This window comes from Antechinus flavipes, chromosome 1, assembly GCF_016432865.1.
Source record: "Antechinus flavipes isolate AdamAnt ecotype Samford, QLD, Australia chromosome 1, AdamAnt_v2, whole genome shotgun sequence".
In the NCBI taxonomy this organism is placed as follows: domain Eukaryota; kingdom Metazoa; phylum Chordata; class Mammalia; order Dasyuromorphia; family Dasyuridae; genus Antechinus; species Antechinus flavipes.
In genome coordinates, this window is record NC_067398.1 from 430,636,921 (window position 1) to 430,651,710 (window position 14,790).

The following is a 14,790-nucleotide window of genomic DNA, read 5'->3' on the forward strand; positions in this document are numbered from 1 at the left end:
GTATCTGAAAAATAAAATACTATTAAAAAAAATGAGCATGTTCCATTTTGAAACATTTTGGAATCTATTCATTAATAATATAAATTTCAAACAGCTTAATCTTCTTGCTTTTCTCAAAGTTTTCAATTTTGTAAATTTTAAAAAATACTTACATTTTTATTCTGTCTTCTTTTGGGGGAATAAGAATATACCCAGACATACACATACATGGACATATGCAGATATATGTATGAATATACATACATGTGTGTGATTGACAGACAGCTTCTTTTTTTTTTCCTTCCCTTTTTTAAAACTTACTTCAGCAATAACCTTTGTCATCTCCAAGCAGTTGATGGGAGAAGTCTAGCTTCTAATCTTTGACAATTCTTTTCTGTTTCATAGCAAGTTCCCTAAGTGAGGTTTTCTACTTATGGTGATCCACCAGTTACATTTTTCAAGATTCCTACTGGAGTCTCCTGTGGAGGAATGGAAGAAAATGATAACCATTTGTGTTGTTGTTTTATAGCCTCTAGAAAATTATTTCCTATGCAGTTGAACTGTTCAAGCTTCAGGTTCTTTCCAAGAGGCAGAATGCTTCCTTTACATCTGAAAAGCTGTTATTGTTGATCAGTCCTTTATGTAGGACTCTTCTTGACACCATTGAGGATGTTCTTGGCAAAGATACTGGTTTGCTGTTTCTTTCTCCAGCTCATTTCACAGATGAGGAAACTGAGGCAAATAAGGCAAAGAGTCATTACCTAGAGTACACACAGGAAGTGTCTGAGATCAGATTTAAACTCAGCAAGATGAACTTTCCTGATTTCAGGCCCAGTGCTTTGTTCACTGCAATACCTACCTGCCCCTTGTAGTCTTAATAATTCAGTGTCTCTGTTTTTGCTTTTTTTGACTTTCAGCTTTGCTGAAGTCTAAAGAAAGGACACTTTTACATAAAAACTTCACTTGATATTTTCATCCCTTCAAATTCCTATATAATTAAACTCTTAGTTTCTTAGGGAAAAAAAGTCACCTGCTGCTACTCCTCAACCTTTGTAATCTACCCTCCAGTTTCACTGAAAATCTTAAAAGGTCCAATGTTTCCTTTATTGCTAAATTCATTGCTCTTTTTCAGTCTTCATTTTACTTGAATTTTCTTTAGCTTTGTGCAAGATAGTCAACTCGGTCTACTGGATACTTTCCCCTTACTTGATTTCTACGACACTGTTCTCTTCTCTTAACTGTCAAATAGCTCCTTCTCAAATCTCCACTGATTCCTTTTCTATTACCATCCTCTACAAGTAAGTGTCTTCCATAGCTATGCTATGAGTTCTATTTTCTTCTCTCTTCATGCCCTCTCCTTTGATGAGTTTATTTATTCTAAAGAGTCCAAGTATCATCTCTATGAATATGACTCCCAAATCTAGATACTATGAAACAATCTCTCTCATCAACTCCAATCCTGCAATGATAAATTGTTTAAAAAATAGCTCCAACTGTACATTTCATCAGAATATATCACATAAACTCAACACATCCAAACTAGAACATACCAACTTTCCTCCTAAAACTACAACTCCTCCATACTTATTTGTTGAGTGTCCCACTATCTTCCAAGTCATCTAGATTAATAATCTTAGAGTCAACTGTGACTATTTCCTCTCACTCCCCTCCCCACATCCAAACATCTGGCAAATTCTATCAATTCTACTTCCTGAAAATCTCCTTATTTGGGGACAGCTAGATGGCACAGTGGATATAGTGCTGGCCTCGAAGTCAAGAGGACCAGAGTTCAAATCTGACCTCAGATACTTAATACTTCCTAGCTGTATGACTCTGGGCAAGTAACTTAATCTCTCAGCTTCAGCAAAAAAAAAAAAAAAAAAAAAAACCAACCAAATAAACAAACAAAAAAAAACCTCCTTATTTCTACTCATACAACCAATAGCCCAGAGCAAGCCTCCATTACTTCTTGCCTAACCTACTATAATAACTTTCTAATTGTTTTCCCTACTTCCACATTGCCTATCTTTAATCTACCCTTCACAAAGCTGTCAAAAAACAAAAAGAACAAAAAAAATAACCAAAAAACCAAAGCCAAAACCAAAAAGTGTTCTCTACCATCTGCTACCCCCCTCTCCATAAAATAACAATCATAACAACAACAACAACAACAATAACAACAATTTCTCACTTGAGTAGAAGAAACACAAATTTCCCACATTGTCATTTTGAGGCTCTCCATAATATGCTTCAACTTGCTTTTGAAGAATTATTCTGTATTATTCCCCTTTATATATTTTACATGACAGTAAAGCTTTACCTGAACCTCAGCATTCCATGTACCTCTTACAAGTTAACTTGCATGTTCATAATAAATCCTTTCCTCATTCTTTCCTCTCTCATAATCCTCATGTTCCTTCAAAGCTGTAGTTGGAGATCTCTTTCTCTGTGAAGCTCTTTCCTCCATTTAGTTCTATTTTCTTTCAAATTCTCTTATATTTTCTCATCAATATATATGTGAATTCTCCCACAAAATGTGAAGTCTTTGAAGGCAGGGATTGTTCTGTTTTTCTCTTTCTGTCTTCAGAATCTATCAAACAATTCATTGCACATAGTAAGTATTTAATGCTATAATCAGAGTTGAATTCATTTAGTTGACAAACCTTTTTAAGCACTTAATATGTGTGTGCCATTGTCCTAGCCAAAGAGTAGGGAGAAGAAGCAAGATAAGGCTTGAATTATTTCCCTTAAAGAGTTTGCAAGATTAGTTTTCCTAAAACACCACTTCTATAACAACACTAAGGAACCTGTAGTCACCCCAAGAACTAAATTTATTCTGGAATTCATGGGCCTCTATACTATACTTTGCTTTTTTTCTGCAACCTTAACTTCCCATTCATTACTCCTCAACATGGGCACACCATACTCCAGTGTATGGGTGTCCATTTTGTCTCCAGTCTTCCATGTTCATTCCTCATTTTGTTACTTGGCTTTTGAGATATCTTTTCTGTCATAATAATATCAATCCTGTCCATCCTTTAGTGAAGATTAAAAAAAAAAAGCTGGTTTGGGGAACAAAACTGAGCCTGACAAAACTATGTCCCTAAGCAAAGAGAAATTCTAAAGTTTTCTGCTGTATTTTTGCCACACTTGGATAATTTTATTTGCTTTAAAATATATTAAAAGATACTTGAACACATGTTGAAGAAATTGAGAATCAAATTTTGAGATGATAATTTCTGGTTATATGAACTGCTACTTAAATTCTTCCTCAAATTATCTTAGACTATAAATTAGGACCAAAGCAGCTAAGTCTAGGTCTCAGTGAGGAAAAATAAAAACTTTAAAGGTAACTCTAAATGAAATGCTTGTGAATGATGTCACTAAAATATTGTTTGGTTTTAGACTTTTTTTTTTAGTTGAGAAGATGTAAACTAAGCTTAAGGTAAAGCTATGAATTAAAATAATTTTACTTGGATTTTTATGTTTCACTCGGATGAAATTGAAGAGAAGAAATGAGATAGATTGACTTCCTTTCTATTTCTAGTCTACAAGGATAGTTAGACTCCCTCCTCTCATCCCCAAGTAGGAGAAATGAGCCCACTATTTCTAAAAAGTACAAAATAACCACATACATTCTTTGTGGTCTCCCTGTGATCAGGGAGAAGAAGCTGAAAGGGGTAAGTAATCTAGACTGATAAAGCCTTAGCACTGAGAAATTGCAGCCTTTTTTGATTCATTGTATAGTTATTGCCAAATTCCAAAGTTTCTGCATGATGTCACTTTCCCAATAACTTTCTCAAGTTTCTGCTTCTACACAGATAAGCATTACTATTCTGCTGATGACCTCCTGAGTAAAATGTTGAATCACTCTGAATGATAAAGGAAAAAAAAAATGGAAAAGCTGCTTGGGAGTGGCAAGAACTAACTATAAAACCAGTCATCCCTGCATGTAAATTGGAGCAAGCCAGAGGGAAACCTTAGCTGTCAAGCAAATAGCACCTCATTCTCAAAGGTATGGTAACTTTTCCTGTGACTTCTTTTAATGGGGAGTAGGGTTTCATTTTCACTATAGTTTCTCAGTAGTATTGCTAACATTTTGAAAATGGAAATGTCATGGGATATTTAGTGGGAAATCAAATGACAGTAATAAAGCTTTTGAAAGGAAAGGAAAACATTTTAGTTTAATATTTTAATAACTTTTAAGGTCAAGTCTTCACTTTTTTATGTCATAGACCCCCTTTGGCAGAATGGAGAAACCTATTTGTAGAATAATATTTTCAAATATGTTAAATATAACATAGAATTTCAAAGGGATCAAATTATGCTAAAATATAATGATCAGTTTAAAAACTAAAACTAAAACCTAAGTTCATAGACTCCCAATTAAGATTTTTCCTCCAGAATCATTGAGACAGAGTGTTTCTATGAATTTTTAGATTATATTCAATTCAATTTCATGAGATAAATTGAGTGTTTTTTAAACTAAACTCTATTTGTGCTTCTCTATTTAATGACTATAAATAATATGGAATAGGAGGGAAAGTACTTTAATTTAAATCATAGGGCTTGAGTTCAAGTCTTTGCTCAGGTATTAACAGCTTGTGGATTTGCACAAGCTGTTTAACCTTACTAGATCTCAGTTTTCCTTGCTATAAAATGAGATAGTTAGCTCAGGTATTAACAGCTTGTGGATTTGCACAAGCTGTTTAACCTTACTAGATCTCAGTTTTCCTTGCTATAAAATGAGATAGTTAGGTTTGATGATATTTAAGGTTCCATCTAAATGCGAATCTATAGTCTTATGAATGTTACCCAAATGAAACTATATTTTTTTCTTGAAGAGATATATTCCAAGATAAAGCAATAAAACTGTGAATAAAGATACTTATATTTTCATTTGACTCTTCACTTTTAAGAGAATTTGCATAACTAAATGATTTTAAATAGAGAGAATGAACTTCCATAAGTAACTTTCATCAGTGAAGCTTGCTTACTTTTCAACTTTCGTTATTCATCAGTGACCACAATGTGGAAGAGTTAGGCAATTTTTTTTTTTTTTTTTTTTAGAAATGGTGCTATCAACAAGACTCCCAAATATGTTTGATTCATTTAAGGAACAGGGATTCATTGAATAAGAGGGAAAATGTTCTTGCTAATTACTTGACAACACTCACCAATTATTTAGCTGATTGAGCTGACCATTTGCTTCTAAACTGTCGCTCCCATATTGTTCCAACAGTTATTCTCTATCAAGCAAAGAAAGTAGCAAATAGAAATGAATGTTTTTCTTTCTCCTTTTGGGTGGTGATTATTTGGAAGAAGATTTATTTGAAAAACAAGCCTGTTCATCTTGTTTTCCACTCTTTATTATAGTTTTCATTCTTCATGTGTTGCTACCATACAGCAGAAAAGAATACAGAATCCTTCCCATGACCAATATGGATCTAGGTTAAAGGGAGTGGAGCAGTGGGCAGAGTCTGTGTTTTTAAAGATTTGATCAAATTCTGGTATCTGATAGTCTTGCCAAAGCCTAAGGGATCCTTTACTATGTGTGAGAACTGGCAGAATCAACAGCTATTTGCAGACTATTTCTTCCCATTATTTCCAAGGATAATATTTATTCTATAATGATATTCTTTCCAAAGATAACATTAATTAAGAGCCAACTGTTTGTTGTTTCGGGATGAAAATATCATCATTTATGAAATCATTGAGAAATTCACAACAGGCATTTTCTGCTTTGATGCCATTTGTTGTCCCTTTATAACCACTTTTATGGCATTAACATTCAAGCTAATAAACTAAGAAAAGTCCTCCCCAAAATCAAGCAAAAGCTCAACATTCTGAGCTGATGGTGGCAGCAGTCACTTGGGAATATGGCCCCAACTAAGAAGGGGTATACTTTGTATGGGATTACAAGGGATATCTTTGCTCAAACCCCTAAAAGTTTGAAATGATTAGCTTTCTACACTATAGTTATGCAAAACACATTTTTGTGCGAGGAGAGTTGAGTTTGAATTTCAAATCACTGGTGTGGTAGGGTTTATTGCCAGAAAGGACATTTGAGAACATCCTATCCAATCCTTTCATTTTATAGATGAGCAAACTGAGTGAGGGCCAGAGTAAATGATGTTGTTGTTTAGTCACTTCTGTTGGATTCACTTCTTTGTGACCCATATGGGGTTGTCTTGGCAGAAATACTGGCATGGTTTGCATTTCCTTTTCCAGCTCATTTTACAGATGAGGAAACTGAGGCAAACAAGGTTAAGTGACTTGCCCCGGGTCACACAGATAATAAATGCCTAAGGAGAGATTTGAATTCTGTTCTTCCCGACTCCAGGCTCAGTGCTCTATCCAGTGTGCCACCTAGTGGCCATCACTCAAATTCACATGGACATTAAATTGCAGAGCTGAAATTTGAATCTAGGTCCATTAACCAACTATGGTTTGAAAAAGTTCCATTTAGTACAATTCAACAAGGATAGATTACGGATCTACCATGCGCTGAGCACTGTGCTAAAGATTGGATATAGAAAGATTAAAACAGACAATACCCAACCACAAGGACTCTATCTGAAGAAAGAAGCATGAGCTCTGAAAAGTACAAAGTATACATGCACAATGAATACATGGTTATTTAGACAGGGGTGAGCAACTGATTTAATAAGGGAAGAACTTTTGTCAGAGGTAGTCCTTCAATTGAGCCTCAAATGGGCATTTGCCTCAGTCACACTGAGAGCTGTTGAAGATCTTAGCTTAAAAAGGTCAAGGTCTCCCATTTCATCCAGGGCCATCTCCACTTGTCCTGATCTATCTCTGGCCACTAGAACCAGATGAGTCTTGAGGGAAAAGCAAAGCTAGTAACTTTGCACAGCCCTTCTTCACTTCAATCCAATTCATTTGCATTTCAAGGCAACACTTTCCTAATGTCATGGTCTTGAACTGAAACCTCTGTGAAGAAAGCTAGAGATTCTAAGAATTGGTGCTGGGGAGAGAAGAACATTACAAGCATGGTGGTGAAGGAAAAGGGGAAGGGGAAGAGGGTAGGAGAGAGAAGAGCAGTCTGTACAAAGGCATAGAAGACTAGTCTAGAGCTGTACTTAGAGCATGATTTTCATTCATTCATCCACTTTTCAAAATCCAATAAATTTATTTATTGAGCATCTACTATAAGCCAGGAATTGTGTCAAGTGCTGGGGATATAAAAAGAGACAAAAGATAATTCCTGCCTTCAAAGAATTTATATTCTTATGGGCTTGAGCATTTAGTACCTGTGTAAACTTGCATAAGTCACTTAGCTTCTATATCCCTCAGTTTCCTCAAATGAAAAATGAGGCCCCAAGAGTTGCCTTAAGAATCAAAAAAGATACCTGGCACATAGTAGGTGTTTTATAAATGTTTCCTCTTCCTGTATGGGAGCCCTACCATTTGATAGGTTAGTTTGTGTGGAATGTAGAATGAATGAGTAATCATCCTAGAAAGATAGTTTGGACCAAATTCATTGTATGTAATCTTCTAAGGATTAAAGAGCAGGAAAGTGACATGGTCAAACCTGTGCATTAGGAAGATCAACTGGGACAGCTGAATGGAGGATGGATAAGGAGCAGAGAGGCTGGATACAAGAGTGAACATGTAAGATGCTTTTTCAATAGTCCAAATGAGAGATGCTGAGGGCCTAAATTAGAATAGTTGTGATATAAGTGGAGAGAAGAGAACAGAAGTACAAGACATGGAGGCAAAATCCTTGACAACTGAAGCGGCATGTGGGATAGATGAAAGAGAAGAGGGAAAGTAGATGTTTGGCTCACAAACCTGAATGACTTGAAGGATGGTGGTGTACCGTAAGTAAATAGGGATATCAGGAGAATAATGGTCTTAGAGGAAAACATTAATTCTATTTTGGATATGTTGAGTTTGCAAAGTCTATTATCATATCCCATTTCCCATCCCCTGCCTCTCTCCATGTCTCCAAGCAAAATATTCCCCTGTCTTTCCACAAATTCTCATCAGGCTTGACTTAAGTCCCTATCCCATCTTGACCACCATCTTTGGACATAATACAGCTTGTCAATGCTCTTCATAAAATGTGGAATCAAAATAAGAATAATGCCTCATTTTCAGATGATGAGTCAGCGGGGTGTAGTGGTAAGAGCACTTATTTGGGGGTTCATTTCTCTCCTCATGATAGTGAGCAAATCCCTTAACCTCCCAGTTTCTTCATCCATAAAACAAAGGCATTATAGGAGATGTCATCTAAGATTTCTTCCATCTCTACATCTAGATAATGTCAAAAGAAGATAAGCATTTATATAATGCCTACTATGGAATCTGATTCATAAGTTTGCTATACAGTGATCAATTTCCATCGAAACATATTTATTTCTATGTTGCCCTGCTATGTACTCATGCATAATTTTTAAATGGGCCTGAATAAAGTAATTATTGAATATTTAATATTATATTTCACACAAGATAGAGTAAGAAGTTCCTTTTGCATTAATCCTTTTTTTAAAAAGTTAGATGAGATTTTATTTTTAAACAGGTTTGCAAGTATCACGATGGCTATACTATTTATAAAAGTACTATTAATTGTAGTTAGTCTTCAGAGAATTTGTAAGAACCAAAGATGAACAATCATGTAGGAGGAAATAGATAGTCACTTACATGGTGGCAATGGAAGGGCTGAAGACATGACCTTCCCCTAAGATAGCTCCTTTATCAGCTTCTCTGAAATTCTTCCATTAAGGAGTCAATCTTTTCAATTTAATACAACCCTCTTTGAAAATGTTATAATAACATAATTATGAATTAGATTATTCATAATTGTGGAAGTAGTTTTAGAATAGGGCACCATTGAAGAACTTGGTGTTTAGATAGAATTAAAAGGAGGGAGGAATTGTAGGGAAGGGGCAGTCTTTTGGAGAGGACTGACAAGGATAATATGCTGTGTGGGGATAGTCAGACTCTAGGGGGCAGGATATTGAATTAAGGAAAAGAGAGGTGCAGAAGAGGAAAGTGGGCAGGCTCTAGAAATAAACAATTTGTTTCTTGGTTTGGCCAATGGGTAATTTTCAGGTGAGCATATTTGAACTAACTAGTAAGGAGGAAAATTGATGATGTGCCATTTAGAAACCCACACAAAGAAGGATTTAAAGAACAAGAGGAGTTAGGAGTTAAAATGAATCCGAATAGTCTTCTATTATAAGATCATATCCAATAAGTAACAAGAACAAAGGACAAACAACAACATCAATATTTAACCTCTGTTAAAGTTGTCAATCAAGGGATTTGCTCCCTCAAGAGTTACCCATTGTTGAATTGTTCTGTCTACTTGTTAGGATTTTATTCCTTAGTTGGAACCAGAAATAACTTCCCATATTAGACATTAAAAGAAGGAGATTAGAGAGATTACTTTCTGATTAGAAAGAAGAGTGACAAGGAGATAATCTAAACCTATGATTTCCTTGATATAAAATACTCCTGGATAATGCAATGCCCTTTCCCAATGCAGGTCAGACCTTTCTCTGAAACTTAAGAGTTTCAAAACCTAGAGCACTGGGAAATGTACACCACTTGGGTATATTATAGGTAAGATTTGAAACTAGGTCCACCTGGTTTCACAGCCAGTTTTGTAGCTCTGTTTGCCTCAATTTCCTTACCTGTAAAATGAGCCTATGAAGGAAATGGCGGCTCACTTTAGTATCTCTGCCAAGAAAACTCCAAATGGAGTTAGAAGGTGAGACACAACTGAACCAGAAAGATCTGCCATGTTGACTCTTAGCCAGAGAGCTTAAATGACAATTTACTTTTATTTATTGCTTAAAAGTTCCATCACATTTTCTCCATAGTCACTCTATAAATTATTGTGCCTTTTTTGTAGACCAGAATATTTAAGTTTGAGGTCACAATCACACACCTGGGTCTGGGATAGTTGTGAGACTTCCTGAATTCCTGGGGGAATTTTTCCCACACCTCACCCATGCTCTGTGAAATTTGTCACTGGAGAAATATTTCTTTTGGGAAGATCAGTGTCCATTTCACTTGGTGTCTTTATGTTCTTTAATAATTGTAGGGTGGCTTTTTAAAAATATCATTATGTAAACCTGTTATGCCAAACAGATGGTATAGATATGCTCACTAGCCAAAATAGACACACTCCTTGGGCCTGTGGAAGCATTTAGCCACACCTTGAGCCATAGACGCACCCAAGGTGTGTCTATACCACACCTTGAACCATAGGTGTGTCAATGTCAGTTGTTGAATGAATTTTCTGTCACATTTATTATCTACTGGATGCCCTCTCTAAGGCTGGTCTTGGGGTCTTGGGGTCAAAACTTCTGTCATTCTGTTATAGTTCTGGTGCACAGGAGAGGAGAAAAAATATAGATGTATGTATCTACATAGAGATATATACAGTTATACACAAATGTTATTAGAAAACAATAAATTATATAAGCAATTTGTATACATGTAATATACTGTGTGAGTATATACATAGATATACATACATATACATATATATGTATGTATATATATATATATATATATATATAATTTCCAAAGATGCATTTATGGATCTCTCTCCCTCTGTCTCTGTCTTTCTCTTTCTCCCTTTCACTCTTCTTTTCTCTCCATTTCTCTTTCTCTCTCTTCTCCATTGTGTTTACACACATACACACATACACACACACATACACACTCACATACTAGGGGGAAGAAAGGGAAAATAAAAGTTAAAGGGAGAAGGGAGAAGGCAAGGTTTTCCATAAAGACATATTTGAAATACTTCCATTTGATTTGTCCTTTGGATCCAACAGAAAAATCTTGCTAAGTACTGCAAATAAATGAGTGCTCTGCATTCATAATTCATAATAGCCCATGCAGGATCATAGATTTAAAACTATAAAGGGGCGCTTAGAGGTCATGTAGTCCAATCTTCTCATTTTCCAGGTAAGAAAGTTGAGACTCAAAGAGGTTAAGTGCCCCAAATCGGTGAGTAAAAGGCAGAAACTGAAAACCTCTGATTCCAAAAGCAACATTCTTCCCAAAGCTCTTTCTTCTGGCCAAGTTTGTAGCTCTCTGCAGAGCACTCAATCTGACAGGTAAGAAGCCTCAGAAAAAATGTCTGAGAAAATGTTGAAGTAGATGAAGTATCAGTCAAAAGGCAGATTTGGGAGCTGATTTGACTCTGATTAAAGAAGAGGTAGCAGAGAAGCCTAAGATCTGAAATAAGTACATAGGAATCAAGGAGTCAGATTCAAACAATATTTTTAATCAAAACTAAGCTTATATATTAACAACAATAATAACAACAACAAACATATAGCACTTTAAGATTTTAAAATTATTTTGCATCTGTCTCAGTTGATCCAAAACAACAACACAATAGTGTAGATGCTATTGTTATCTCCATTCTACAGATAAGAAAATAACAATGAAAGAAGCTGCCCAGGTCATACAGCTAATAAGTTCCTGAGGGAGGATTTGAATCTAGGTCTTCCTGATTCCAAGTCTTGTGTTCTATCTTTAAAAAAATAGTAATAATAGATTTTAATTTTCAAAATACATGCAAAGATAGTTTTCAACATTCATCCCTGAAAAACCTTATGTTCCAAGTTCTCCCTCCCTTCCCCCTAGACAGCAAGTAATAGAATATATGTTGAACATGTGTAATTCTTCTATATGTATTTCCATATTTATCATGATGCACAAGAAAAATCAGATCAAAAAGGGAAAAAATGAGAAAAAAAAGAAAAAATGTAAGCAAACACCTGTGTCCTATTTTGCCTGGAAAACTGGAATGAGACATAATTCCAAGGCAAATAGAAAGAAAATGAAAATACTGAATTTTAATCTGAAGGTGAAAGAGAGGCAGTGTGACATGAGAGATTAGAGTTATCTAGAAGGTCATGAAGACCTGGGTTTATATTCCACCCTAGATCCTAGACAAGTCACTTACACCCTCTTGGCAACTCTAAGACTATTAGTTGAAGAGGAGTTAGCATGCATGACTTCCATTGCTGAAGGGAATTTCCTCACCAAAAGAATGTCCAAAATAATGAAATCATAAATTCAATCCTTAATTTCTATGAAAGTGAAAGATATTTGAGAAGAGGGAATGCAATGTATTTGAAACAATCTCTGTGAAGTTTTATAACAATGGAGAAATTATATATATAAGCGTTATTAAGAAATCAAATGGTTTATAATTATAATGGAGTATGATCATTATCATATGTCTGATCAGAGCATTTTCTACATGAACAATAGATGCCTAACTCTATAATCCTGTGAAATGGAAGACACACCTTTCCCAGGGGTCCCTCTTCTTGGAAGTTGATGAGTAAAGGCCAACTGGAGCAGTATTTCATCATTATTTGCACTCTGTGTTGACAGAGGATCTTTATGAGAACATCAAAACATGGGAGTTGATCAGAAGGAGGCAGTGGCCAGGGAAGTCATCACATCTAATGCTCTTGTGTTTACTTCCACATCTGATTTCAGGTGTATATTATCTCAGGTTCTATTGATTTACAAATGTTCCTAATTCTACTTCAGATGTGCACATCCTTATTTTTGATTGGCCATATCCCTCACCTGATCAAGAAATGGTGATGGGTTTCCAGTGATACTAGACGACAATACCAACTCTGTTGAACCTTTAAAACCCTCCACTATTTGATTCAACTTCCCTTTCCAGATTCATTTCATATGACTTCCCCTTAAGCACTGTCACAATCCAGTCAACTGGGCCTATTTGCTCTCCTCTATAAATGAAATGCCTTCCCTTTACACCTTCCTTTCTTGGAATCCTGATCTCCCCTCAAGGTTCAATTCAAGTGCCACCTCCTATGAGGTTTTGCTTGGTTCTCTAGTTCCTAATTCATACCCCCCAATTCTTTTTCCAACTTATTTTGTATATGTTTTGATACATCTTTGATGGATGCAAGTCAACTCTCTGTATGAAAATTCTGACCCTGAATCATATTTAGTCTATAAAGAGTGTTTTTATTAATATTTCATTAAAACTTGAATACTTCAATGAGCATGAAACCCATCGTAAAGCCACATGATACATTGTCAAGAGTGCTCAATTCAGCCAAAGGACCTGATTCCAAATCCCAATGCTACTAGTGACTATCTGAGTGAACTTTTAAGTTTATTTTTTTCCTCCATTTAATAGTATTTTATTTTTTCTAATTACATGCATAGATAATTTTCAATATTTATTTTTGTAAGATTTTGAGTTCCAAATTTTTCTCTTTCCTTTCTTCTCTCCCCCTTCTTGAAGACAACAAGAAATCTGATATAGATTACAGACATTTACAATAATTTTAAGCATATTTCCATATCAGTCATGTTGTAAAAGAAAAATCAGAACTAAAGAGAAAAACCATGAGAAAAAAAAGTGAAATAGTATGCTTTGATCTGCATTCAGCCTCCATAGTTCTTTCTCTGGATGTGGATGTCATTTTCCATCACAAGTCTATTGGAATTGTCTTGGATCACTGTATTGCTGAGAAGAGCTAAGTCTATCATAGTTGATCATCGCACAATGTTGCTGTTACTGTGTACAATGTTCTCCTGGTTCTGCCCACTTCACTCAGCATGTGTTCATGTAAGTTTTTCAGGTTTTTTCTAAAATCTGTCTGTTCTTCCTTTTGTTAAGAACAATAATATTACATTACATTCATATACTATAACTTATTCAGCCATTGCCCAATTAATGGGGAATGTTTCCAATTCCTTGCCACCACAAAAAGAGCTGCTACAAACATTTTTGTACATATGGATTCTTTTGTCCTTCTTATTTTGCTCTAGGATATAGATCCAATAGTAGTACTGCTAGATCAAAGAGTAGTCATAGTTTTATAATCCTTTGGGCACAGTTCCAATTTGTGTTCCAGAATAGGTAGATCAGTTCACAAATCTACCTACAATGCATTAGTGCCTCAGTTTTCCCACATCCCTGCTAACATTAAACATTTTCTTTTCCTATCATTTTAACCTATCTGAGAGATGTGAGGTTGTACTTCAGAGTTGTCTTAATTTGCATTCCTTCACTCAAAGGTGATTTAGAACATTTTTTTATATGACTATAGATAACTTTAATTTTTTCATCTGAAAATTGCCTATTCATATTCTTTGACCATTTATCAATTGGGGAATGACTTGTATTCTTGTAAATTTGAATCACTTCTCTAATGATTTAGAAATGAGACCTTTATTAGAAATAACAGCCATAAAATCTTAGATTTCTGCTTCCCTTCTAATTTTGGCTGCATTGGTTTAATTTGTGCAAAACCTTTGTAATTTAATGTAATCAAAATTATCCATTTTGCATTTCATGATGTTCTCTTTTTCTTGTTTGGACATAAATACCTCTTTTTTCCAAACATCTGACAGGGAAACTATCCTTTGCTTTCCTAATTCACTGCTAGTATTATTTTTTATGTATAAATCATGAGCTCATTTGGGTCTTATCTTAATATAAGATGTGAGATGTTGGTCTATGCCTAGTTTCTGCCTTAAAATTTTCTAGTTTTCCTGGCAGTTTTTGTCAAATGTGGAATTCTTATTCCAGAAGCTGTAGTTTTTGAGTTTATTAAACAGTAGATTGCTAGAATCATTGACTACTGTATCTTGTGTACCTAATTTATTTCTCTAATCCACCACTCTGTTTAGCCAGTACCAAATGGTTTTGATGACTATCTCTTTGTAATGTAGTTTTAGGTCTGATATGACTAAGTCCCTTTTCTTTGCATTCCTGAATAATTGTCTTGATATTTTTGACCTTTTGTTCTTCAA

At 35.1% G+C, this 14,790-nt stretch overlaps 1 protein-coding gene across 3 annotated transcripts in view; it reads left to right on the top strand.

Annotated features, from left to right (window-relative positions):
- The first annotated feature begins 3,680 nt into the window (after positions 1 to 3,680).
- Positions 3,681 to 14,790, top strand: part of SERPINB2 (serpin family B member 2) — a 28,600-nt gene continuing 17,490 nt past the window's right edge. Inside the window, exons 1-2 of one of the 3 annotated variants that reach the window (XM_051969925.1) lie at positions 3,681 to 3,994; positions 10,933 to 11,084. Coding sequence is in view for 1 of the 3 variants with exons in the window: in XM_051969923.1 (XP_051825883.1) it covers positions 13,442 to 13,600 (159 nt within the window). In the remaining 2 variants the exon portion in view is untranslated. Of the gene's footprint in view, positions 3,995 to 10,932; positions 11,085 to 12,162; positions 13,601 to 14,790 lie in introns of those variants that run through there. The other 2 variants (XM_051969924.1, XM_051969923.1) reach the window with 2 other exon arrangements.